General features: G+C 46.4%; 1 protein-coding gene across 3 annotated transcripts in view; it reads right to left on the reverse strand.

The window, feature by feature from the left end:
• Nucleotides 1-994: 994 nt before the first annotated feature.
• The window catches only part of LOC133353670 (ATP-binding cassette sub-family C member 3-like), a 61206-nt gene continuing 37036 nt past the window's right edge, over nt 995-25164 (reverse strand). The window contains exons 18-32 of one of the 3 annotated variants that reach the window (XM_061570098.1): nt 22743-22910; nt 21847-22051; nt 19594-19699; nt 19023-19224; nt 18202-18409; nt 17222-17376; nt 16288-16443; nt 14302-14501; nt 12066-12192; nt 10883-10984; nt 9854-10000; nt 8702-8790; nt 6507-6673; nt 3783-3977; nt 995-3253 (exon numbers count right to left, since the gene is read on the reverse strand). In XM_061570098.1, the coding sequence (XP_061426082.1) occupies nt 3249-3253; nt 3783-3977; nt 6507-6673; nt 8702-8790; nt 9854-10000; nt 10883-10984; nt 12066-12192; nt 14302-14501; nt 16288-16443; nt 17222-17376; nt 18202-18409; nt 19023-19224; nt 19594-19699; nt 21847-22051; nt 22743-22910 (2232 nt within the window). In that variant the 3' untranslated portion in view covers nt 995-3248. Of the gene's footprint in view, nt 3254-3782; nt 3978-6506; nt 6674-8701; nt 8861-9853; nt 10001-10882; nt 10985-12065; nt 12193-14301; nt 14502-16287; nt 16444-17221; nt 17377-18201; nt 18410-19022; nt 19225-19593; nt 19700-21846; nt 22052-22742; nt 22911-25164 lie in introns of those variants that run through there. The other 2 variants (XM_061570097.1, XM_061570099.1) reach the window with 2 other exon arrangements.

Here is a 25164-nt window from a genome sequence, read left to right on the forward strand (position 1 = left end):
CCGCTTTATTATTTCAGTCGTTTACTGCCGTATGCACCCTGAAAGTCGTGTGTGTCTGCAGCAAGCGCGTGTATGTGTACCTATGGACGCGCGCGCGTGTGTTGTGTAGGGGGAACGGTAGTGTAGTGCTTAGCGTGCTGCCTGTGTCTGTGTGTGTGTGTCTGTGTGTGTGTGTCTGTGTGTGTGTCTGTGTGTGTGTCTGTGTGTGTGCGTGTGTGGTGTGTGGGGAGCGGTAGTGTAGTGCTTAGCGTGCTGTCTGTGTGTCTGTGTGTGTGTGTGTCTGTCTGTGTCTGTCTGTGTGTGTCTGCGTGTGTGTCTGTGTGTGTGTGTCTGTGTGTGTATCTGTGCGTGTGTCGTGTGTGAGGAGCGGTGGGTGAAGTGGTTAACGCTACGCTGCGCTACCAACCCGGCGAACCGAGTTCGATTCCTGCTCATGGCCACCCCCGGTCAAGATTATTTGAACCTCCCCTAGGTCGACTCAGCCTCAAACGAGTAACTGGTGTGGCGTATTAACATCGCCACTGGGGAGACAAAGGCGGCCGTGCGTGAGTGGTGAGGGAGGGAGAGTCGTGAGGGAGGGAGAGTGCTGAGGGAGGGAGAGTGGTAAGGGAGGGAGAGTGGTGAGGGAGGGACTCAGCCGCAAAACGAGTAACTGGTGTGGCGTATTAACATCGCCACTGGGGAGACAAAGGCGGCCGGGCGTGGTGGATACAAGTCCCGGGCGAAGCCGGGTAGTACAGCTAGTATACATATATAGCAGTACTCTTTGGTTCTTTAGGTAAAGTCACGTAGGTATAAAATAAAATAAATGTATACCTACGTGACTTTACCGAAGGAACCAAAGAGTATGAATCCCTGCAGTCACGAAAACTTCGAATCTAGATATATCGCTGTATTTCTCAGCAGTGTCCCTAGAATGACTTATTTTTCATTTTGTTACAAACTTACTGCCCATTGACTTTTGCGTGTAAATGAAAGCCATCATAAAAACAGGTTTATTTTTCTGTGTCTTCCTTTATCAAGCTTTTACTCCTTAGAATATGCCCAATCCACATCGTCTGGCTTTTTATGAATTGTTCTGATAAGAATTCTCTCCTCTACCTGCCATAAAACGTACTCATTCTCTCTATCGAATGGAATTAATTTCTCTAATCGATACCACACTCACATCTCAAGACATGATTTTCTATCCGCTTGTAAATTTCAAACAATATACACATCCCCACAAAATATCACTGCCGATAAGGGGTAAAATCCATGTATCTATATCAAGTACGTAGCATTGTTATTCACCCATACATGGTTTTAATGTCACAAATCTGAAGCAGTGGTTAAAATCTGCATCGCTCACTTTTTAAACCAAGCCACCTCATGACTTATCCTCTGGGCTACAGCGTAACTTTGGATAAGTACGCAGAAGATGCCGATTGTTTAATACTTAACACCTGTGACGAAGCACCGAACACACTGCTACACATTATCTACCAGTGTTTACATATAGATGCAGCCTAAAGGTTGTTACTATGACTAACTCATCAGCTAATTTGTGATGGGCAATATAGATTTTTTCCCAACCCAGTTTTTGAAAAATATCTTGTAATATTACTGTTAACAGCATTCATGAGTGCGTATGTCCTTGCCTGATTCATTTTCCTTTATTTTTGTTCTGCTATCGTGTGCAAACAGCCTGTTGCCAAAAGGCAGTCGAATAGACAACACTTGATGTTCTTCAGAGCCATAAAGAGTCTGATTAATTCAGTTTGGGTTCATCAACACAAATTCAACACACGTGTTCGTAATGGAAGTGCACTTAAATATACATTATAGGTGCTCAGTACAATTCTTTGCATTTGTTGATGCAAACAATTGCACCGCCAATAGAATCCACACTAATCGATTATTGTGGCAACTGATTGCATTCTGACGTGGACTTACTGAAAGTGATATATTTCGCAGCTGTGTGACCTGAAAGAAATGTGTTCAATTTACAATAGATGACTGCGAGCACATCGCTGCTGTTGGTAAACATATGGCAATGTTTGATTGCCATTCAACAGAAATGCCAAAAGGTGCAGAGGGCCTGGCTAGAGCTCTCTCACAATGTCAAGCAATGCTCGATCGAGTTAAATGCCCTCAATAGAAGTATAATATTACCTTTCAATAACAACGCACTATAATAACGCAGAATGATGGATGTTTTTTTTGCGCAACCATGTTCTCATTTTCGTGATATCTGAACCGGTTCTTTTGCCCCCCTTTATCAACCCGCACTGGCGACAAATGATGAAGTATGGTCAAATAACACCCATGTTCGATATGGCGTGGGGAGGCTTTCATCAAGCAGTACATTAATAAATCGCCTAAACAATGTTGAGTTTTAAATTAAAACGGTACAATCGGTGTCATAAATATAATAGCCATGCCCTTTATATCCCTATTCCACTGACAAAATAAGCCAGCCCAGCGCGGCTCAGGTGCCAGGTTGTTTTTCCACTGCAGAGCGTCGGGCGAGTCAAACTCCACATTACAACCATGACATGAGGGTTAAGCAATTCGATGTCACTTTAATGGGCATCTTACCACAAGAGATGGGAACCCGTTTTACATTTCCTGCAGAGTATCCATCCCATAGCTATGCAAACACATCGTTAGCAGTCGGTGCCAGCAATTTGGTGAAAATCCAAACAGTCTGTTGGGGATTTTTTGTGAGAGTCGTTGCCGACCATGTCGAAGCCATCAACACGTTACGAAGTTTTTATTTTTATCACAGAGGAAATATAAAACAAGGTTCGAGCCCAGGGTCTCGGTGGTGCTGGCTCAATGAGCTGCCAGCAGCCAATGGTATTTGGAAAAATGGACGATATTATTATCATGGACCTTATATCATACGATATATCTTGTAGTATTGGCAGATTGTGGCAACCCTAGTGGCACCATATACACGGTGTGATTATGGACAAGGGCCAGTGAAACTCCAAAATCCCGGGTTCTGCCTGTATCCTTCATTCAACCAGGATATGAAATAAACCCATTGAGACACATTAAAAAACATTGCCTCTTTTGCAATGTTGACCTCGGTTGTGCGATGAGGTATTTAGGTGAAATTTTCTCACTTTAAGTTAGTCACCTAAGGCACGTGCATTACACGATCCCCGCATCCCGTGCCATTTTGTGGAACGCGCTGTCCTTGCGGGAGAGGAGAACGTCGGGCGAGTCGAACTCCACGATTTGGCCACTGCTGAGCACCATCACCCTGAAAATCAGCACACGTCAATCAAGCTTTTGGGGACAACCACTGATACTATTTTGCCTCTAGTAACACTACAAAGTCTAGAAATACGACGAGGTCAAACAGCTACGTTGACGAATAAAAACATAAGGAAAAGAAGAAGGATCGCCGACGCTGTTGCTAAAGGAAGTCATCAAGTGGAAATGGGCAGCACACGTCATGATAACTGACAATATACAAAATTAAGTACAGAGAGTGGAGACCGGGAATCAAAGGCAAAAAAAGCAGAGGAGGATGGTGGGAAAAAAAGACGGGACAGAACAGAGTTCGGAGGCCACGAGTGCAAGGGAACAGCTGGGGAATCAAGGTGATGGCTTTTGCCGAGCAGTGGGAAGTTACAGGCTGACAACAACTATCCACCTCAGTTGCAAACTCTCTGGGACTTTTAATGTCCCGGGGAAGATGTACAGATTTCCCAGGAAGAGCTACCTTAAAAAGGGTGCGATCCTGGAAAGAAAAAAAAAGCAGGAGAGGTGACAACCCCGACACTCACCGTGTGCAGTCGAGCACGGTGTGCAGGCGGTGCGCAATGGTGAGCACAGTGCAGGCGTGGAAGTGCGTGCGGATCGTCCCCTGGATGAGGGCGTCTGTCTCCACGTCCACGGCGGCCGTCGCCTCGTCCAGCACGAGCACGCGCGTGCGGCGCAGTAGTGCCCGCGCCAGGCACACCAGCTGCCTCTGCCCGACGCTGCGCGAGACACAGCACGCACGACACAGCACGCGTGACACAGCACGCACGACACAGCACGCACGACACAGCACGCGTGACACAGCACGCGTGGCACAGCATGCACGACACAGCACGCCCGACACAGCACGCCCGACACAGCACGCCCGACACAGCACGCACGACACAGCACGCACGACACAGCACGCACGACACAGCAAGCACGACACAGCAAGCACGACACAGCGCACGCAGGACACAGCACGCACGACACAGCAAGCACGACACAGCACGCACGACACAGCAAGCACGACACAGCGCACGCGTCACAGCACGCACGACACAGCACGCATGACACAGCACGCACGACACAGCAAGCACGACACAGCGCACGCGTCACAGCACGCACGACACAGCACGCACGACACAGCACGCCCGACACAGCGCGCACGACACAGCACACACGATACAGCATGCACGACACAGCACGCACGACACAGCACGCAGGACACAGCACGCACGTCACAGCACGCACGACACAACACGCACGACACAACACGCGCGTTACTCGCCGCTCGGACCCGTCTCATCGTGTTTGTGAATGCAGTGCGCCAAACGCTCCACCCTGACACACGATGTGATTGTGTGTAACGTTATGTCATGTAACAGTTCGCCCCGAGACTCCACGAAACATTGTCATGGTTTCGGAGGCGTATTTCAATTCAAGAATTGATTCTCTTTCGTCTCATTTTACAATGTAAGTTGTCTTGTTTCTTGTTTGTACATCTCTTGTTCACTCCATTAACCCTCAACGCAATATCGGTGCATAGTCCTCAACATGACAGGATAAACTGTAAATAATACGGTATTTCCCCGCATATCACCCGCGGGGTATACCACTTTTTACAAACAAATCAAGACCCTGCGGGGTATACGGAGGTGCGGGCTATCCCAAAATATTTTACACGTGTGACATGTCATATAACTCGTTACATTTTTTCATGGTAGGACTATCCACTATGCCACACTTACCTTTGACTAAAGCACTGCTGAATAAACCACTCACACTAAAATTGCACATGTTATCACGTTTTAAATGAATTGTTTGTACAATTAAACGACAATGTTTGAAGTGCGCGCATGTTTACCGGCGACGGGAGAGCTGGGGGGAGAGAGAGGTGTGGGTTGGGGGGTGGGGCAGCTGGGGGGAGAGAGGTGGGGGGTGGGGGGTGGGGCAGCTGGGGGGAGAGAGGTGGGGGTTGGGGGGGTGGGGCAGTTGGGGGGAGGAAGAGGTGGGGGTTGGGGGTGGGGCAGCTGGGGGGAGGGAGAGGTGGGGGTTGGGGGGTGGGGCAGCTGGGGGGAGAGAGGTGGGGGTTGGGGGGTGGGGCAGCTGGGGGGAGGGAGAGGTGGGGTTGGGGGGTGGGGCAGCTGGGGGGAGAGAGGTGGGGGTTGGGGGGTGGGGCAGCTGGGGGGAGGGAGAGGTGGGGGTTGGGGGGTGGGGCAGCTGGGGGGAGAGAGGTGGGGGTTGGGGGGTGGGGCAGCTGGGGGGAGGGAGAGGTGGGGGTTGGGGGGTGGGGCAGTTGGGGGGAGGAAGAGGTGGGGGTTGGGGGTGGGGCAGCTGGGGGGAGGGAGAGGTGGGGGTTGGGGCAGCTGGGGGGAGAGAGGTGGGGGTTGGGGGTGGGGCAGCTGGGGGGAGGGAGAGGTGGGGGTTGGGGCAGCTGGGGGGAGAGAGGTGGGGGTTGGGGGGTGGGGCAGCTGGGGGGAGGGAGAGGTGGGGGTTGGGGCAGCTGGGGGGAGAGAGGTGGGGGTTGGGGGGTGGGGCAGCTGGGGGGAGAGAGAGGTGGGGGTTGGGGGTGGGGCAGCTGGGGGGAGGGAGAGGTGGAGGGGTTGGGGGCGAGGCGACGGCGTTATCGTAGTGCCGCTATTATCTGCGCAGTGCGCAATCTGTACTTACTTATCTACCAGTTATGTTACTTATTTATTTGATATTTACTTTTGTTACTTATTTACTGTTTAAAGTTCACTCGTCTCCGGTTAGTTTGTTTTCTTTGTGCACGTTATGATTTTAATGTTAACAATTGATTGTGGAATGTATTACAAATGTACTTCGTATTAATATGATGGAATTAAGCTGCGGTAACGACGTTAAATATATGAATGCATGCGGGGTACATGGAAGTGCGGGCTATCTGAATTTTTTTTTACACAAAACACTATTTTTGCGGGGTATATGCGTCTGCGGGTTATATGCGTATGCGGGCTATATGCGGGAAAATACGGCAATGCCTTCCGGTGCACGATTTTAGTGTCATTTTAACATGCATCTGTGCAGTGTTTACATCCTCAGCAATGGTGCATACGCTACAATGCCTTGAGCGCACGTGCACTGGGATGGCGGCATCTCAACGCATGACAAAACGGGATGGTTAAAATCGCGCGCCACAACAGAACCGCTTGATGGCCAAAGCGACTACGGTCTCAGACGCCGAGGTCGGATTTGGAGCAGCGTTCCCGCTAACCGCCAGGCCACGCAAGTCCTCCGCAGATCACCTGAAGTTCTCGCCGCCCTCGGCACACTCGTGCTGGATTCCCCCGGGCAGGGCGCGCGCCGTCTCGCCCAGGTGCGCCAACTCCAGCGCCTCCCACACCTCGGCGTCCGAGTGGTGGCCAAACGGATCGAGGTTGTCTCGCAGGGAGCCCCCGAACAGCACGGGATCCTGGCCACGGGAGTTTTGAGTTTCCAGGTTTGTTTTGTTCAAGCAGGTGGGAACTCGAGAGACAGCGATAGTTCTCAATTGCAAGTGACCCAGGTCACCAGAAATGGCAAAAGCAATTTCGTAAAAACCAGTAGAACAACAAAGCAATGAAAAATCCAAGCAAAATAAGCGAATTGAAATTTGAGCAAAATTGTGTCTTGTTTAAATTGTATCTTACATCTTTACATGGCTTGCCATTATAAATCACCGAGCACTTTTTGTAGACACATCCAATTTGTGCAATGGTCCTTCTATGTTATAAAATTCGGCTGTTTTTCTACATCCCAAGTGTGTTTTTTCTCAGTAAAGCACTTTTTTTTTCAATCATTTATTTCTGGTAACAGCAGGCTGTCTGCTTTTTTATCTGATTTAATGTCACACTTATCAAAATGTCCCCTAAAATTTGTGTTTAAAAATAGTATTTGACAATTGTATTCAGCACCCTTGAAACACTCCAGATAAGAGCTCTTTCATAGGCTTAGGTTTAAACAAAAAAAGCATTGCAAATGTAACAATGCTGCCCTCTATTGGTTAATCTTAAAATCTTTAAATCCTTCACACGAACACCTCAAGCATGTTTCATCCAAAACATCAATTTGCATTCTATAGCACTGACGCAGTTACATTCTCTAGACCAGATTAATCCTCACAAGGTGATGTTTCTGCATATTCGAGTATGTACCTCTTTTTAACACGTACGCTTTCGCGACCAATATTATTAATAATAAACGTTTTTGGGTTAGATCGCGTTATTTATAAATGTGTCGAAGAGTGAATCTTCAAGACACTGGTGGGCTAAAGTAGTGATCTATTTGTATTTTGTCAACGTGACACTTTTTTGCTGATTGGCCGTGTCGGGTGGTGGAGGGTTACGACACATTTATAAATAACGCCATCTAACCCAAAAACGTTTATTATGAATATGTACCTCTTTATCTGCCTTATTTTGCCTTTGCAACAAAAACACTAAGATTCCCTCCACTTTGACTGCCTCAATGCAATATTAAACGTCTCTATTGTATGTGATGTTAGGGTCACCAAATATGGCGATGAGCATCAGAATAGGGACTCCACCGCATCTAGAACGTCTATGGCAATAGCCCAGGCTTGTGCAAATGTTAGACTGTGTGAAGAGTCAGGGCAAGTAGTGCATGGAGTCAATGCTGTGATAATGCATTCAACATTCCGCTACAAGGAAGCATGGTTAACCCTTTCCCGTTCTGATGACGTTCCAATGACGTACATGTACGCACCAAAACGAAACCGGAAGAAAAACTAAAATATAATAACTTTATCGGTACCGAGGCTCCTACAAGGTCATGCAGGGGGGGGAGGGGGGCACGTGGCACAGTTTGCCGAGTGCGGTCGTGTCGCGACAATTCTCTCTGGTGAGTATAAACAATGGCGCTATGCCTCCCAAAATATAATTAATGCTGAGCCGCTTGCATGTGCCGAGATTCAGAGATGAACGGGACCCACCCTTCCACTTGCAGACCTCTTGTAAATGGGAAAGGGTCTGTTGAGATATACTGTACATGGAGTAATAATATCCTGTTACATTGTTTAACAAACTGTAGATAGAAAAAGAAGTGGCATCTGATAATAACAAAAATACTTTGCAACTAATCACAAAACAACAGTTTTGTGATATTGCATTTGCAGTGGTGCACAAGCACAAATAACAACAACAACAAACACATGCGTCAATAAAACCACCTTAAAAAGAATATAGGTGACATTCCGGGCAATGGCCTTTCTTAACGACACACAAATAAAAAACTTGGCATTCGATTCCTTTCCTCCAATTTTTCGCTAAATCATTGCGGATGTTTCTAACGCCAACAATGAGGTCAAGTGCCATGGCCAACGTGTGTCGGCCTTTTCATCAAGACGTAAATATTTTTTGTTACAACAACAAACAAGAAAAAAAACCGACACATTTCACTATTTCGCCCGTGGTGTTCGTGCGAGCTCGGTGCCGCGGCCTGCCTGCGGGATGATGGTGATGCGCGACCGCAGGTCATGAAGGCCGATGCGCGAAATGTCCACGCCGTCGATCGCGATGGCTCCGCTGGCCGCTTCGACCATGCGCAAGAGGCAGAGCGTCAACGACGACTTCCCCGCGCCCGTTCGGCCCACGATGCCCACCTGCAGCAACAACCATCAACGGCTACTGCCACTCGAGTGGAAATGGCCTGTGCGGTCGATTAAGTCTCGAACTCTGACATTTGTTTACGCAGGAAAGCCTCGCCAAGTTGCAAGACTCTTTTTAGCAGAGTCCTGAGACCATGCAAAATTTCTACAGGTTTTGCTAATCCAGGATGCCTGCACACAAGATACATTTTCTTTTTGTAATATCACATGATCTTTTTCGTCTACTGTGAAACAGACAGAACACTCCTGCATTTGATCATTCGGATGTTTTGCCAATTCAAATGTATTATTGTGATGAGGGTGGTAATTAGACTCAGAATCTTTATTTGGACTGCAGGAGGAATCCACTGAGCTATGAAGCTCTTTTTCACAGATGTCCAATAGGGGCGCGGGTCAGAACGTTACAATTGTAACGGTGGTCGTGGTGGTGATACTCGTAGTGGAGATGATGAATACAGTATTTGTGAATGTGATTATGGTGGCAATAGTGCTGGTAATGGTGATGATGTTAATGGAGGTAATATTAATGACGGTAATTGTGATAATGGTGGTTAACATGGCAGTGCTGTTGCTGCTACTGATATGGATGATGATGTTGTATTGATGGTGGTTGTGTAATGACAGCTGAGATGATGATGGTTATGGTTATGAATGTTAAAATCGTGTTAACAATAATATTGGTGGTGGTTGCGGAAGAGATGACGGTAGTGATGATGATGGTGATGGTGGTGGCGCAAACAGTTTTAAATATGACAAAATGCTTTTTCGAAGTGCTTTGTAAGTGAATGTGCATAACTGTGCGTGAAAATGTCAGATTTGTAAAAAATTAGAGCTCCACCACGCTCAAATACTGTACTGGGTATGGACGTTTAATTGGTTCAGGGCCGAAATGTGACAGGTCGGATATGTGACGTTGCACTGAAGTCAAAGTGGTTTACGAACAATGTTGCTAGCAATGACGAGCACAGAGATGGCAACTGGTGGTACCTTTTCTCCACCCTTGATGTCACAGCTGATGTTGCGTAGAACCAGATCGAGTCCCTCGCGGTAGCGTGTGCTGTAGTCGCGGAACTCCACATGGCCCTGTGATGGCCAGTCCGCGGGCGGTCGGCACGACTCCACCTCCCAATCCGCCTGCACATGCCAAAAAGATTCCCTGGCACTCTACGATGCTCAACTTGTGTTGTCCGAAGGTCAAATGAGCACCCGCCACCCAAGTTGAAACACAATTCTCTGTAGGTGGCATATTGGAAAATTGCCTCAGAAGAGGACGCCGCAGAACTATTTAAGAACTCACTTTTTCTTGTGCATCTCTTAACATTATCCGATACAGTCACCATTTAAGCATTCACCTCCCGGCCCTTACCAAATCCTAGCGACCAGCTACTGCATAGCATGCAGCCAATATGGATTTCATGTCAGAATATGGCCCTGGAAAATGATGTCAAAAAACTACTTCTGAAGTTCTAGATTTGAAGCTTTCGTGACTGCAAGGATTCATACTCTTAGGTTTTTTCGGTAAAGTCACGTAGGTAAAAATAAATAAATAGTAAAAAATAAATAATAATAGTAAATAATAAAATTAATAGAAATAATATTATAAACCTAAGAGTATACTTCTGAAGTCCCTTAAATAGGCCTCTTCATCCATACGAGGGGCATTTTATATGCCATGCTAGGATTATTCGTCACATGTCAAATATGGAACAGCCACATTTAATATTGTGTTTTTTGTGCAGTCATTAGTGACCGGGTTTAGACCATCAACTTGCTACAATTTAAAACTTGGGTTTCGCCGCAGGCAACTAAAACCAAGATTTAATCCTAGCTTCTCAGTGGTGCAGGTTCAGCACCCTGGCCCCAAAACCAACTGGCCACCTCAAATTAAATGTTCTCATAAACGAAATTTCAACTTTTGTCAGACATCCCCTAATATAACTACGAAACAAATACTGTTTGTATTATTGTGTTGTGTGCTTCTTTAAGGATTTCATGTAAAGCCTTCGCTGAACCAACCTCAGGCGGAGTCTCGGAGTACTCCTTGACTCTCTCCACAGCCACGATGTTTGACTCCACCTCTGACGACATCCGGACCATCCAGCTCATCACCACCGTCACCTGCAGGGAGCATGAAGGAGATGCATGTGCGTGAGTGAGGACTGCTGTCATATACAACAAACAATGTTGGGATGGTTATTTATATACACGCGATCAGTGAGTGAGTTCTGATATCGGAAAGTTTTAGAAGTAACGTAATGTAATATAGAAATGTATTTGATATTAAATATTGACTTAAAGCTTTCGTGACTGCAGGAATTTATACTCTTTGGGTCTTTCGGTAAAGTCACGTATTTGATATTCCCAAAGTAATGTAATCCACTCAACATGTATGTTTTGGAGTCAATACTATGATTCTTAATTGTCTTTTTGGTTAGGCCAAATAATCATCTGGCAAAATATGTATCTGCTCTCTAGCATTGGTTGTGAGGATTGTTCTTCAATGAACCACTGAGCCATAACAATAATTATTGACTCGTTATGCGCTTGTAGACCACGTGACAACTTCATCTGTTTGACTATGTCGCGTGGTGGAGGGCCTCATGACAGAAACTTGGACAATATGAATAATAATTTAATTCAATGTATTACTCTTGAATACATATACAACCTTGATTTAAACTTTAGTGACCTCAGGAATCCATACTCTTTGGTTCTTTCGGTAAAGTCACGTAGGTAGAAAAATAAAAGATCACGACATTTCGATCGCAACACAAGCAATCGTCATCAGGTGGGACAACCACAGCAGTTTTTTCTTGCTGTGGTATACATATACAATATTAACAATAATCATTGTTTTCATATATAGCATCTATCATGCAAACTGCATCTCTCAACACTGCACTCATACGGAGTACCTATACATCTGGGGAAAAACACGCATATAAGGGGGCAACACTCTATACCATACAAATGGAACAGATGGAGATTAGTCCACACATGCTGTACTGCCTTCTCCTGGCAAACCGGGGTATGGCACCTCCTTAACGCCCACAGGAAGGGATTTTTGCAACATCAGCACGATCCACCAACCCTCGCTGCCTCCATAGTGCTGGCTTACAGGTCAAGTGCATCGGCACCACCGCCTGATACAGGGGAGATCTCTGGAATGAGGTGAGAGTGCAGTGGTGGGCATGTCCACCTGCATGGCATAAGAAACGGAGAGGCCCACGGTCCCCGCCTTCAGGGAGTCGCGGCTCAGCACAGCAAACATAGCGGCGAACAGCACCACACAGGCGCCCAGGAACTCTAGCCACACGGCCAGCCACCTGCACAGACACACAGACACACAATTACATACAAACACACGAACACCATCACATAAACATACAGAAAAACACAGACACCAATTCTAGATTTGCAGTTTTCATGACTGCAAGGAGTCATACTCTTTGGTTTTTTCGGTAAAGTCACGTAGGTAAAAAATTAAAATTAATTTAATAAAATTTTACCTACGTGACTTTACCGAAAAAACCAAAGAGTATAAACACAGACACCATTAAATAAAACACATGCACACCATCATACAGAAACATGGGCACACACAGAGATACTGATATGTCCTGCACATACATGTGCTATGCCACTGGCTGCATGAATCAAACTGTAGCCCTGCAATTTCTTCCTCAAGCCACTGCTGGCAGATGGGCTTCCACTCGAGGGACTCTAAGAGTGTTTTTGGCCTACTCTTCCACACTTTACCCCACCACACTGTGACCTGCCGGTCAATTAACTTACGGTGTACCCATTTATTCTGCAGGGTGGATAGAGGCGGGGGAATTAAGAAACTCGTCCAATTGTTTCAAATGCCACGCCGGGAGATCGAATGGAATCGGTGACCTCTAGATGGCGAGCACCACAAATGAACCACAAAACCTGCTGATCTCATCAAGGAGCATAAACCATCACGCAAACTCTGGTTATCCTCACAGCGAATTTTGGCTAGCCATCGAACAAAGACGGTCACCCCATCGTGCGCTTTCAGAAGCGCTTCTGCGGCCGTCTGGAATGCTCTTCCTTCCGATATTAGAAAGCCACTGGAGCTATGCACTTTCAAAGTCACCTAGATTGAAAACTAATTTCTTTACAACTGCTTTTATGTGTTTAGCTTTTTGTCTTCTTTAGCTCTTTCGGTAAAGTCATGTAGACAGAAAAATAAAAAAATAAAAGTGAATAAAATAAAAATAATAAAAAACACTAATATAGACTGTAGCCTGGTTCTTAATCGGAGTGAGTGTACTGGCAGCCTATAATGTAGACTATAGCAATCGTTATTAAGCTGGGTGAGTGTACTGACAGTCTATAATGTAGACTGTTGCCTGGTTCTTAACCTTGGTGAGCATTCTGGCAGTCGAAAATGTAGACTGTAGCCTGGTTTTTAAGCTGGTGAGTGTATATTGGCAGTCTATGATGTAGACTGTAGCAATGCTTATTAAACTGAGTGAGCATATTGGTAGTTTATAATCTAGACTGTAGCCTGGTTCTTAACCTGAGTGAGCTTACTGGCAGTCTATAATGTAGTATTATTCTTGGTTCTTTCAGTAATTTAAATATAATAAAAATGAAAATAATAAAAACAAAAACCACGACGTTTCGATCGCAACACAAGCGGTCGTCATCAGGTGTGTCAGCAGCATGGGCGGGGCAGCTGATGTTAATGTATCAGAAAGCAACGCCAACGAAGTGGGTCTACACCAATCAAAGGGCTGCCAGGCAATCATTGCACCTCACTCCACACACCCACACTGCTGACGGTGGAGGTTGACAAGAAAACACAAATGAAGTCATGACCCAAAGTGGTTGATGACATCTTTCCAATGATTTCTGAGTTTATAACCATCCTCTACGTTGAAATGTTGTCTGTGTCTGTATATATGGATGGCTTCATGAACTAATCTTTGTTGATAGCCAGTAGGCTTGCAAAGTACCATCGTCATAGAGAAATCTATTTCGTGTGAACCAGCCACATTAAAATAATGATCAGCCATGGCAGAAGCATTGGTCCTACCATGTTTCAAATCTGCCTTATGCTCACAAATCAGGCTACAGTCTATATTAGTGTTTTTGGTTTTTTTATTATTCGTATTTTATTTTTATAATTTTTCTATTTATTCACTTTATTTTGTATTATTATTTTCTATCTACATGACTTTCCTGAAAGAACCACTGCAGTCACGAAAGTTTAAAGTAAAAATGTTGCTTTTAGTCCTTTCCCCGCACCTCTGAGTAGCATGGTTTGGCTACGCACGATGCGAAAGTAGTCCAACATACATCGTGGCACTGACCATTCCACCGGTTAACGAACGCATCGTGATGCGGAGCGATTTCCATCCGAGCGGCGTTTCCCGCAGTAACGCGGGCGCGGGCCGCGTCTGTACCTCTGGCTGACGATGCTGGGGTAGCACGTGCGCTGCAAGGCGTCGACAGCGCGGTCTCCCGCGATGACGAAGCGTTCCTCCTGGCGGAAAGCGCGCAGCGTCGCCGCTCCCGCCACGCTCTCGCCGAAGTGCGAGAAGACGGGCGAGCGCACCGTCGACTCCAGCCGCTTCAGCTGCCTCGACGTCGCCACGTAGAACCTCTGCCGATGGGCGGTGGGGGGGGGCAGTTTCAGGTTCAGCAGTTCTACTGATGGATTCTTTTTTTTCCGCCCGCGGACGACTGCTTGTGTTGCGATCGATACGTCGTGATTTATTTTATATTTTTTTCTACCTACGTGACTTTACCGAAAGAACGAAAGAGTATAGTTTCAAGTTTGTTTCGTTTTAACTGAAGCGAGAACTCAAGGGGGCTAGGATAGTCTAATTTGCTAGTAAGTGACCTAGGGCACCCAAAATGAGAAAAGGAATAATGTTAAAAGAAGTACAATAATGAAGCGAATAGATAGATGTGAACGAAAATACGACTGAATTACATAAGAAATCAAAAACAGTGCACGAACACGAATCGATATTGAAACAAACTGACTTCGAGGAATAAATGTTGTCATGGACAAATAACTTTAAAAAAATGAACCCGTAAAAACAGAGTTTTTCACTAGAAATCCTTTATATGCGTGGCGGCTAGAGTCCTCTCGTCCTCTGGCTTGAGATGGCTGCCCCCTATGGGTCAGATGATTGCCTGCCACCATTAAGCAATTGGTAATTAAATATAATTAATTTTTTCCTATAAAGTGTAAAATTTTGGGAAAAAAATTACGAAAATAAATTGTCACGCACAACGAGTCTGTGTGCAAAATATCAGCTCGATTGGATCACGGGAAGTGGGTTAAAAAACGACCGAAAGATTTGCACGGTCGTAAGCGCGCAAGCAAGCAAGTGAACTTAATATAAAGGATTTAAAAATATTCAGAAACATCGACATCAATTGTGAGAGAAATTATCATAATTAATTTACAGATTAGCATCAAATTGTGATTTAGATAGGACAGTAAAATAAGCCATTTTTTAAGCAATGAAATTCTAGGGAAAGGCTCTAAGATTGGCAGGAGTTTAGAGGAGCAGGCAGTGGTGCATTCAGTTACATTGCCACATCACCTGTGCCAGGCTACGTGCACTTTGAGACCACATGGCCATGGTGAAGATTCATCACAGATTGGTGCATCATTCCAGCCATTTCTTTGATGAGTGACATGTTTCTACTGCCGCAAGAAGATTGTAAGTGAATATCATTTATACATTTCTCTACTACTGTGGTATATGAAATATTAGTATTGGTTTGACACAGTCAGTTAGGTTTTTGATGGCCAAACCGACCCATTTTGCGCTGAGAAACTGCCCTTAATAGGTGCTTGCTAACAGCACATGCCATTATAATATATGTATATAAGGCTTGAGTGGCAATTTGTATCCTAACCTGGCCTAGACTTCCCCTAGGGTGACTGAAACCTGGATTGAAATCATTGTCTCACTCAGCCCAAATGTCAAAGCGATTTTCTGCTCCAAAGAGCATTGAGGCTTTGGGTATTCCTATTCTCGGGTTTTTTCGGTAAAGTCACGCAGGTAAAAAATAAAAATTAATAAAAGTAAAATAAGTCTTTTATTTTTTATTTTACTTTTATTAATTTTATTTTTTTACCTACGTGACTTCACCGAAAAAAAACCCAAGAATATGAATCCTTGCAGTCACGAAAGCTTCAAATCTAGAATTTGGGTATTCCTGTTTACAGTCCTGAGCCAGTGGTGGAAATTCTACATTGCTACGGTGGGGGCAAGTCGATCCAGAGGGCGACCACCGTCGACTTCTGCACAAAGTGAGAGGTAACAATTTGAGGAGGGGGAAGTGACGAGGGCAGGACGGAGGGAACGTGAAAGAGGTGCTGAGATGGATTTTGTTTGGATTGCTTTCGCTGAGGACTCGGGGCACACCTGCACAAAGAAGTAGATGACGACGAGGGGAATGGCAGCGACCACGAAGACCGGCGTGCTGATGACGATGATGAGGATCGTGAAGATTGAGTTGCACAGGGCTCCCAGGAACATGAGGAACGTGGGCGGCAGCACCTCGTCTATCATGAACACGTCCTGCGTGCGGCACAACACCATCACCACCACGACACTCTACCGTCAGTCACCGCATAGAAGCATCGTACGACAATGGGCTTTGTTGTTCAGCCATGTGCTGCCCATAATGTAGGCCTGTAAGCCCTATAACAACCTGCCCTGTATGCACGTGGCCACCCATCTAAGCACAATCCAGACTCAAACCTGCTTAGTTCTGAGCAGGCAATACCAACCACATTATGAGTGATCTAGTCACAGGGGAATAAAATAATTAAGCTATAATTTACTTAAAAACTCATAGCAATTCTATGTTTTTAATTTGCAAATGCTACATCTGCGCTAATGGTTCAATTGTTACATGCCTACCTTCCATCCCACCCAGTATGAGACATCCTAGAGTCATGTCATCACAGCCAGCCCAACTAAAATGTCAAACCTCAATCACTCAACAAATAATTTCAGGTAGACTCAGTGTGTCGGAAGGAGTGGTCCAATACCAGGATCAACTATAGGCGGCAAATGCCCAGCGCCAAAGTTCTGTGCAGTTTTTCCAGGTTCTCCGGTTTCCTCCCAGAGATTTAAAAACATAACTGATATTGGCCAAACATCGTAATGCTGAAAAATTACCTGCAGCTCCCTGAGTGGGGATTACACGCAGCAGCATCGCAACTTACTGTGAAAACTTGGCAGGGACTCTCCTGAAAAAGAGCTTTGAGGATACAGCTAGGCTATCCTGGGTAAATAAGTTTTACAATAATAATAATCAGTAAACTCCATCCGCTTATCTTAGCCTCCGCACCTTCGAGAAGCGGTTGATGATTCGTCCCAGAGGCGTGACATCGTAGAAGGAGATCGGCGAGTGCAGCTTGTTATCGAGCAGTGCAAGGTGCAGGGTGCCGGCAGCCCGAAGACACCCTTTGAAGACCATCAGTACCATCACCAAGGACAGCACACCTGGCGTGTGGAGGAGGGTGGAAATGTTGATACATCGTAATGATCTCCTTTATTTCGCCAGGGTAGCCGGTGACAGACTAAAAAGGGCATTGGTGGTGCAGTGCTCTGTACACTGTGTTATCTGAAACCTCGACTCTCACATTTGGTGGTATGGTTTTGTCCTCGTTCATAAATGTCTTGCATGGTCAGTGTAAGGTTCCATTTGATTTATTTAATCTTTACATCCGGGTGCTGGGATGTGCCCCATCGTATCTGACCTCAGAAGCTAAGCAGGATTGAGGATGGATAGTGTTTGGACGAGCAACCACCGTGCAGTCAACTAATGTTTGTCGCCTGCTCCGGAGCCACATTGAGGGCAGTGCAGAAAACCCCATTGTTGTACTGTATTATGGTACCAGATCTATGCTCCACGCCTTTACCATCAGTTTTCTACGTGTGTTGTCTAGCAACACTTTTGACGACTTTGGGTCAATCTAGTAACATCTGGTAACTTTCCAGGTTCGTTTGGTGACTTTCCACTGCAGGGAGTTGGAAACTGGTGGAAACTCTCCCATCGCCTCTTTCAGATCAGACTCAGAATATGTATTTATACTGGAGGAATCCAATAAGCTATAAAGCTGTTTATCACAGATGCCCAGTTATTTTTTACAGATTTTCCCGAGCTCCTATAACCTTGCTTAACTCAAAAAACGTGTTACAACTTCTATCCGTTGCAAGTTTTAAGTTGCTGTTCTTCGCTGGGCCCGCTTGACGCCTATGGGCCTTTGGCGCCGGTATTTAACAATCGTGCGGACGTATTCATCAATTCTGTCTGCGAGCGCTCACTCTGCACGGCGCCCAGCGCGGAGTAGACGCCGAGGCGGTAGCCCGTGTTGCGCTGCGTGCCGTTGACAACAGGCTCGCCGGCCCACTCGCTCAGCCACACGTTGGTGCCCAGCATGGTGGTGTAGTTGGCGCAGAAGAGGAGCAGTGCGAGCGTGGATAACGGCGCGCCGACCGCACGCAAGTAGTGGAGCACCACGGAGAGCTTCATCTGCACGACGCACGGTGGGTGACGGCGGACGGGGCGGTTACACGATCAGGAATAATACTCTACATAACAGCATTCTTTTGTCTTCTTGGTTCTTTCGGTAAAGTCACGTAGAATGGAAATAATAAAATAATAAAAATAAAACATAATAAAATAATTCTCACGACGTTTCGGCCATAACGCAAGCAGCCGTCCTCAGGTGAAGAACAGGTCTGTCGACACTCGCATTCAGACTCTGTCTTCTCGACAGACCTGTTCTCCACCTGAGGACGGCTGCTTGCGTTGTGGCCGAAACATCGTGAGAATTATTTTATTATGTATATTTTCATTATTTTATTAATTCCATTCTACGTGATTTTACCGAAAGAACCAAGAAGATGAATCCCTGCAGTCACGAAAGCTTTAAATCGAAGCATTCTTTTGCATTTAATATACATGATATATTACATGACAGCATTCTATTGTGTTTAATATACATGATATACTACATTATACCATTCTATTGCATTTAATATGCAGGATGTACTACATCTCTTCCCAAGTGTCTGGCCAGGGTCTCAGCGGTGAACCCTGCATGGACCTCCATCTGCCCCCGATAACGGAAGCCGTCACGTACATGTCCCGTCTCCATGCTCTCGGGCTGCATGAGGGTGCTTCCGGGCTGCGGCGTCTCCTTTTGTCCCCGCGTCTCCGTGCCCACACCCTGGGTCGTACTAGAGCCACTTGCTTCTTGCGGCCCCAACTGCCTCAGCGAGATGTGGTGAATAGACAGACGCTTTCCTCCATCGCCCTCTCTCATAGATTGCTTGCTGATCTGCCTTTGGGTCAGCAATGCACAAAACATGAATTCATTCGTTCATCTGTTCACAAAGGAATCGTAATATGTAAATTAAGCATGAGGTCATTACGGCCAATACTGTTAATGTCAACACACCTTTCCAACACTTATGGCAGCCTCTTTCTCTTTATACAACACATGAATGAATAAGACTCATTTCCCAAGGATGCCAATGCCCCACTAATCATCTTGAAATATGGTTGCTCATATCTCACTTCGAGAGGATTGTACGGTTGTTGGCAGCACTTTATAAGTATGATTATGATGAGCATACTGGGGTTAGGTGTCCGACAGATTCGTCACCACAGCATGCATTGGCCATGAAGTCGCGTTGTTGGGTGTGGTGTACCTCATGAGCGTCCTCCGAGGTTCTGCCATCACCGGCTCCATGTCGGCGGTGTTCGAACACGTGCTGAGCACCTCATCCGGCCCCGGGGATCGCAGGTCAATGATGACTGCAGGGAGGCGACATAAGGACCCTCTTCAGATGAAGAGCCTCGTGCCGAACGTGTGGGTGTTCAACATGTCATGTCACGTAGGTAAAAAATAAAAATTAATAAAAGTCAAATAAAATAAAATAAAACTTGTCTCGTTGTCTGTTAAAAACTCTAACAGATAGGTGGAATTCCTCCCCGTAGAGGGTATTAATTCTAGATTTGAAGCTTTCGTGACTGCAAAGATTCATATTCTTAGGTTTTTTCGGTAAAGTCACGTAGGTAAAAAATTCAAATTAATAAAAGTAAAATTAAAATAAAAAATAAAATAAAACTTGTCTCGTTGTCTGTTAAAAACTCTAACAGATAGGTGGAATTCCTCCCCGTAGAGGGTATTAAAAATAAAAAAACCTAAAAATATGAATCCTTGCAGACACTAAAGCTTCAAATCTAGAATAAATACCCTCTACGGGGAGGAATTCCACCTATCTGTTAGAGTTTTTAACAGACAACGAGACAAGTTTTATTTTATTTTAATTTTTATTTTACTTTTATTAATTTTAATTTTTTACCTACGTGACTTTACCGAAAAAACCTAAGAATATACGTCATGTCAGTCGTCGGCGATCTTTATATTTACGTATGGGTGCATGAGATGATTCAGAAGACCGAACTTGGAAGCACAAACCCGCCGCCCGCAGAACGTACATGGACACACAGCCAGAGGTGGTTTGGTGGCATGAGTTTGATAAGACATGTAGGTGCAGCCCCATGGCTTGCAGCATATGGCAATGCAAGGCGTTGGCGAGGGACTCGGGGGTCAGAGCAGCACCACTGAGATACGAGGTTCGAATCCAGATTTCAGTCACCCATGAAATGAATGTGGTCCTCAAGTGTAGTGAGATAATGGTCTCAGCCTGGTCACAGGTTACTGCACAAAAAAACACATAAACTTTGAAATTGAATACAGTCATACCTCGGTATACGACCACTTTGGAATACGTCGAATTAGGCACACGTCGTGTTTTGACGAGAAAAAAATGTCTTGGGATACGACGTCTTGCTTGGGATACGACGCGCTTGCTAGAACTTGTATGGGTCGGGATGAGTCACCGCGTACCCACGTAGACCCCGCTCACGACTGAAACAAAGCGCCGCTCCTCAGTCTGCCTGTAGATCTCGTTCAGTGCACAACCCTTGCTATAACTCTCTGTGAATGTTCACGTGTTTTTTGTCATTGTAACTCCTCTCAGCAAGGTAAAATAATGTTACATTTTATTTATATTTCAATTTATTTTTATTTATTTATACATTTATTTTTATTTATGTATGCATTTTTGTAATAAGTAGTGTCTGAATTATTTTATACAACCCCATTAATGTATAATATGCCATATAAAATATCATTTCTTATACTCTGGAACAGATTATTTCCTTTCCCTTTATTTCTTATGGGAAAAATGCGTTTGGCATATGTCATTTTCGGTATAAGTCCTACCTTCTGGAACAAATTAACGACGTATACCGAGGTACCACTGTATTTCAGATTGACTTCAAATAAAACATACGTTTCTACAGCAGTACGTGAGGGGGAAGGGCAGTGCCCTTCGTGTGAATTAGAGGGCACTGAAGGAACCTCAGAAGTACTGTAAATGATATCTGCTTGCACAAGGCCATTTCATTCTTCAACACGTGGTGATGAAGTGTCATGTCAGTCAACAAAGCAAAACACCCATTCATAAATTGGTCAAATATTACAATGGAGGACCTTCCTGAACAAACATTCAGAAAACTCAGTCAGATAAATAATAGGCAATGTTATTTTCGACATACACATGTGGTTATTCACTAAATTCCACCTGGCCTAGTTCTCAAAAGTAATAAATATATTTATATATAATAGATAGATGACATGCACTGATCCCAGCTTTCCACAGCATGACTCATTCAGAGGTTCAATTCCTAGTCAGAAATCTACTCGGCCTATCATTTCTCAGGGATCAATAAAATGTTGTGGGAATTCACCTGTGGTCATCCTATGAATATAGACTTGTCATAACTGGCTTAGGGGTCACTGATTATGTGTGTTGAGCACTCGCCTATTGCCTCTCAGGGAGACACTTTTGACTTTTAACTGCCGATTATCGTTTCGGGCCTTGCCGTCTTACCGTGAGGCCCATCGTCCTGACTGACCGGGGAGTCCTCTCCTGCGCCATCTCCCTGTCCGTGGTTCCTCAGCAGCTCCGAGAAGGCCTCGCCGCTGAGCATGAGCTCCGAGTACGAGCCGCTCTCGGAGACGCGGCCCGCTGTGAGGACCACGATGCGGTCAACGTGGGGCAGGAAGCTCAGGCCGTGAGTCACCAGCACCCGCGTCTGGTGGAAATTAACAAAGGGCAGAGAGAAGTGAGGGCATCTACTTCATTAGACCTCCTTTGCCAGTACCAAAATATAATAATAGGGGTTTTCCCCTTTTTTTTCTGGCTACAAAAATTAAACCTTTTTACAAGGATTCATGTCTGCATTAACCACAATACTTGCAGTCAAAATGCAAACAAAAAACACACTCTGATAATATATGCATTGTCCTTGAAACGGATTGGTCCACACGAGAGACAACATTCTTTTGAGCAATTGGTGCTCGACCAGATTACGCCAAAAGGCGTTTCAGTTTTGTTGCCAGAAAAAAGGGGAAAAACCCTATTATTAGAGGTGAGGGGAGTTGGGTGACGGATCACATCTGACTTGTTATGGAACGGCTCTGTCACTCATCTGGTGCAGGAGACATTGAAGAAGCTTGTTTTATTTTCCTGTGCCAAAGCCTCTTTAATTAAACAACTATTATTACTATACAAAACACATATTTGGCTGAAGTTAAAACACTGTTGTCATACCTGGGGAGCAGCACTCAGTTCCGACCTCGCTTTACTTGATATTGTTCAATATAAAGCAGTCAGGTTAATTGCCGATGCGATGCATTACGCAATCCATGCGTGTGCATGATGTCCCCTGGCCCGTGAACTGTGGCGTGTGCGGCGTGCGACGGGAGCGCCGTGCGTGCACGCACTTGGCCTGCCAGCAGTCCCGAGGGCCCGATGACACGCTCGAAGATGTGCTTCCCCACGTGTGCATCCACTGCCGACAGAGGGTCGTCCAGCAGGAAGACGGACGCCTTGCTGTAGATGGCACGAGCCAGGGACACACGCTGGCGCTGGCCCCCAGACAGGTTGATGCCCTGTAGGACCGATGAGTCAAGCCATGAAATGAAACAGTCATTGCCTGCCTCACAATTTGACTGCCAATTATGGGGGCACCACCACCCCCACCGGCCCCCACCATGGGGAGCCCAGGGCAGTCACCGCCCCCCCGCCCGAACCTTGGTAAGGCAGTGAATTAAACTGATGATGATAGTAAAGATGCTGAGGTTAATGATCATCTCAATGATGATTATGCTGCTGTTGATGACATAATATTGATAATGAAGACAGCGATGTTAATGACAATGGCAGTTATTATTACACCATTGATGATTGTATTTGACCTGGACACTGCTGCCATTTCTGATTTTTTAACTGTTGCTGATGATGATAATGCTGATAATGCCATGAATGATGACGGCGTTACTGCTGCTGCTAATGATGATTAATATGACACTGATGATCTTGATAATGCTGAAGTACCCGTCGAGGACGCTTGACAACGGAGTTGAGGCACACGTATATTTATTTAACAAGTTGCCAGTACAGGACAGCCCTAGAGGGGGTAGCGGCCCCCTCACCCGTATAACTCAGGGAATACCCCTAGCTATCCATAGCCTATCCCCTGAGTCCTCCACTAAGAGCTAGGGGAGGCTGTCTGGCCCGACACTGGTAATCGGGCTCGGTACCCGGAGTCCCAGAGCACTGGCTCTGGTTCACGGGACCACGCCACTGACTCGAGCCTGATCCCGTGGGGCCCTGATAAGGGCGGCGATCAGGGGGAGTCCAGGGCTCTAGCTACGACGTCTTCCGACTTCTTAGCTTAACTATAACATAACTGACTAAGCCCATATAACGACCCCTTTTTATACCCAACCCTCCTTGAGGGGTGGGGCCCCGGGGGATCGTAACGCCGAACCAGCCCCCCCCCAGGGTGTCTGGCTCGGACGTCGCAGAGGGCATCTCCCTGTGCACACACGTAGCCCCGCCCACTGTGTTTCTTTCCCATAGGCTGCCATGCATAACGGCCCTCTCTCCAACATCCCTACATCACTCCCCCCCGCATAGCTCGCAGCCGTCCCGGCTGCAACAATTTCAACAAATGAATCTTTACCCCTTGCCTCCCCCCGTGTGTGCCCCATTTTTTTCATTTAACAGAACGAGAATTGAACAACAACACTAACAATGCCCCTAAAGGGAGAACAAACCGACGCGCCCCCCCCCCCCGAATAAATACGAAATCCGTAGAGGCAAGATATGTACATTTCCCGGAACCCTCAGCGCACGCACAACACGCACACAAGACGCACACACACACACAGCCATAATACAACAACGCGCCAAGAGCGCCACACGAACGCAGCGTCCAGTAACAATAGCACACGAAAGTGTACCAGAAAACGCAAAAAAAATAAAAAAAAAATTTCTTCTTATTTTCGTTTCGTTTTCACTTCTTGTTCGCGTTCCAGTGTTTTTATAAGAGTCTGCGCATTTTAGCGCGCGTCCTTGCCGCAGGCCCGTCACAAGGGCCAACCTCAGATGGCGGACCATTCGGTGGCCGCTGTCCCATCCGAGGCGAGTCCGCAATTGGAGTGGCGGGACCCTCGGCATCCCCCGTGAGGGATGTGCGCGAGCCCGTCATTCCGGGAGAACCTGGGGGCGGGGCAACCGGCAAGACGTCAGGTGAGATCAACAGAGGCGGACCCTCCGGGTCGGTCGACCCCTCACATGCTTGGCCCTGCGCGTGTGGAGCAGAGTCCCGCACCGCAACGAAGGGTTTTAGTCTAGAGGGGTGAACGAACCACCGGCGCCTCCCCCACTTGATACGAACGCACTGCGGTCGCAAAACCTCGACCACCTCGACGGGGCCCCGCCATGGCCGTACCAGTTTCGAGGAGGTCGCAAGCGGTACCTGGGGACAGTGCAGCCATGCCCTGTCCCCTGGCTTCCACTGCAGCACGTGCGCGCGCGCGAGTCTGAGGCGCTCATTCGCCTTTTGGCGCATGCGGGAATTGAGCATGGCAGCATCCCGCGCCTCAGTTAGCTTTTGAAGGTTAAATTTAACGTGCTCGTCCAATTTAATTTTACCTAGAGGCGCGGGGATCTGCAGCTGTGCCCGAACAGGTGGGTCATGTTCGCGACCATACATGAGAAAGAAGGGTGAAAATCCCGTGGCAGCATGGGGGGCCAATCGATATGCTGCCAGGACCCCTTGAATTTGCAAGTCCCAATTGGTCTGTGACTCCGAAACCAGGTGCGACAACATAGACGTGATGGTACGATGCAGACGCT

The sequence above is a fragment of the Lethenteron reissneri genome, chromosome 44 (genome assembly GCF_015708825.2).
Source record: "Lethenteron reissneri isolate LAM-NWPU_2019-01 chromosome 44, ASM1570882v1, whole genome shotgun sequence".
Taxonomy (NCBI): Eukaryota; Metazoa; Chordata; class Hyperoartia; order Petromyzontiformes; family Petromyzontidae; genus Lethenteron; species Lethenteron reissneri.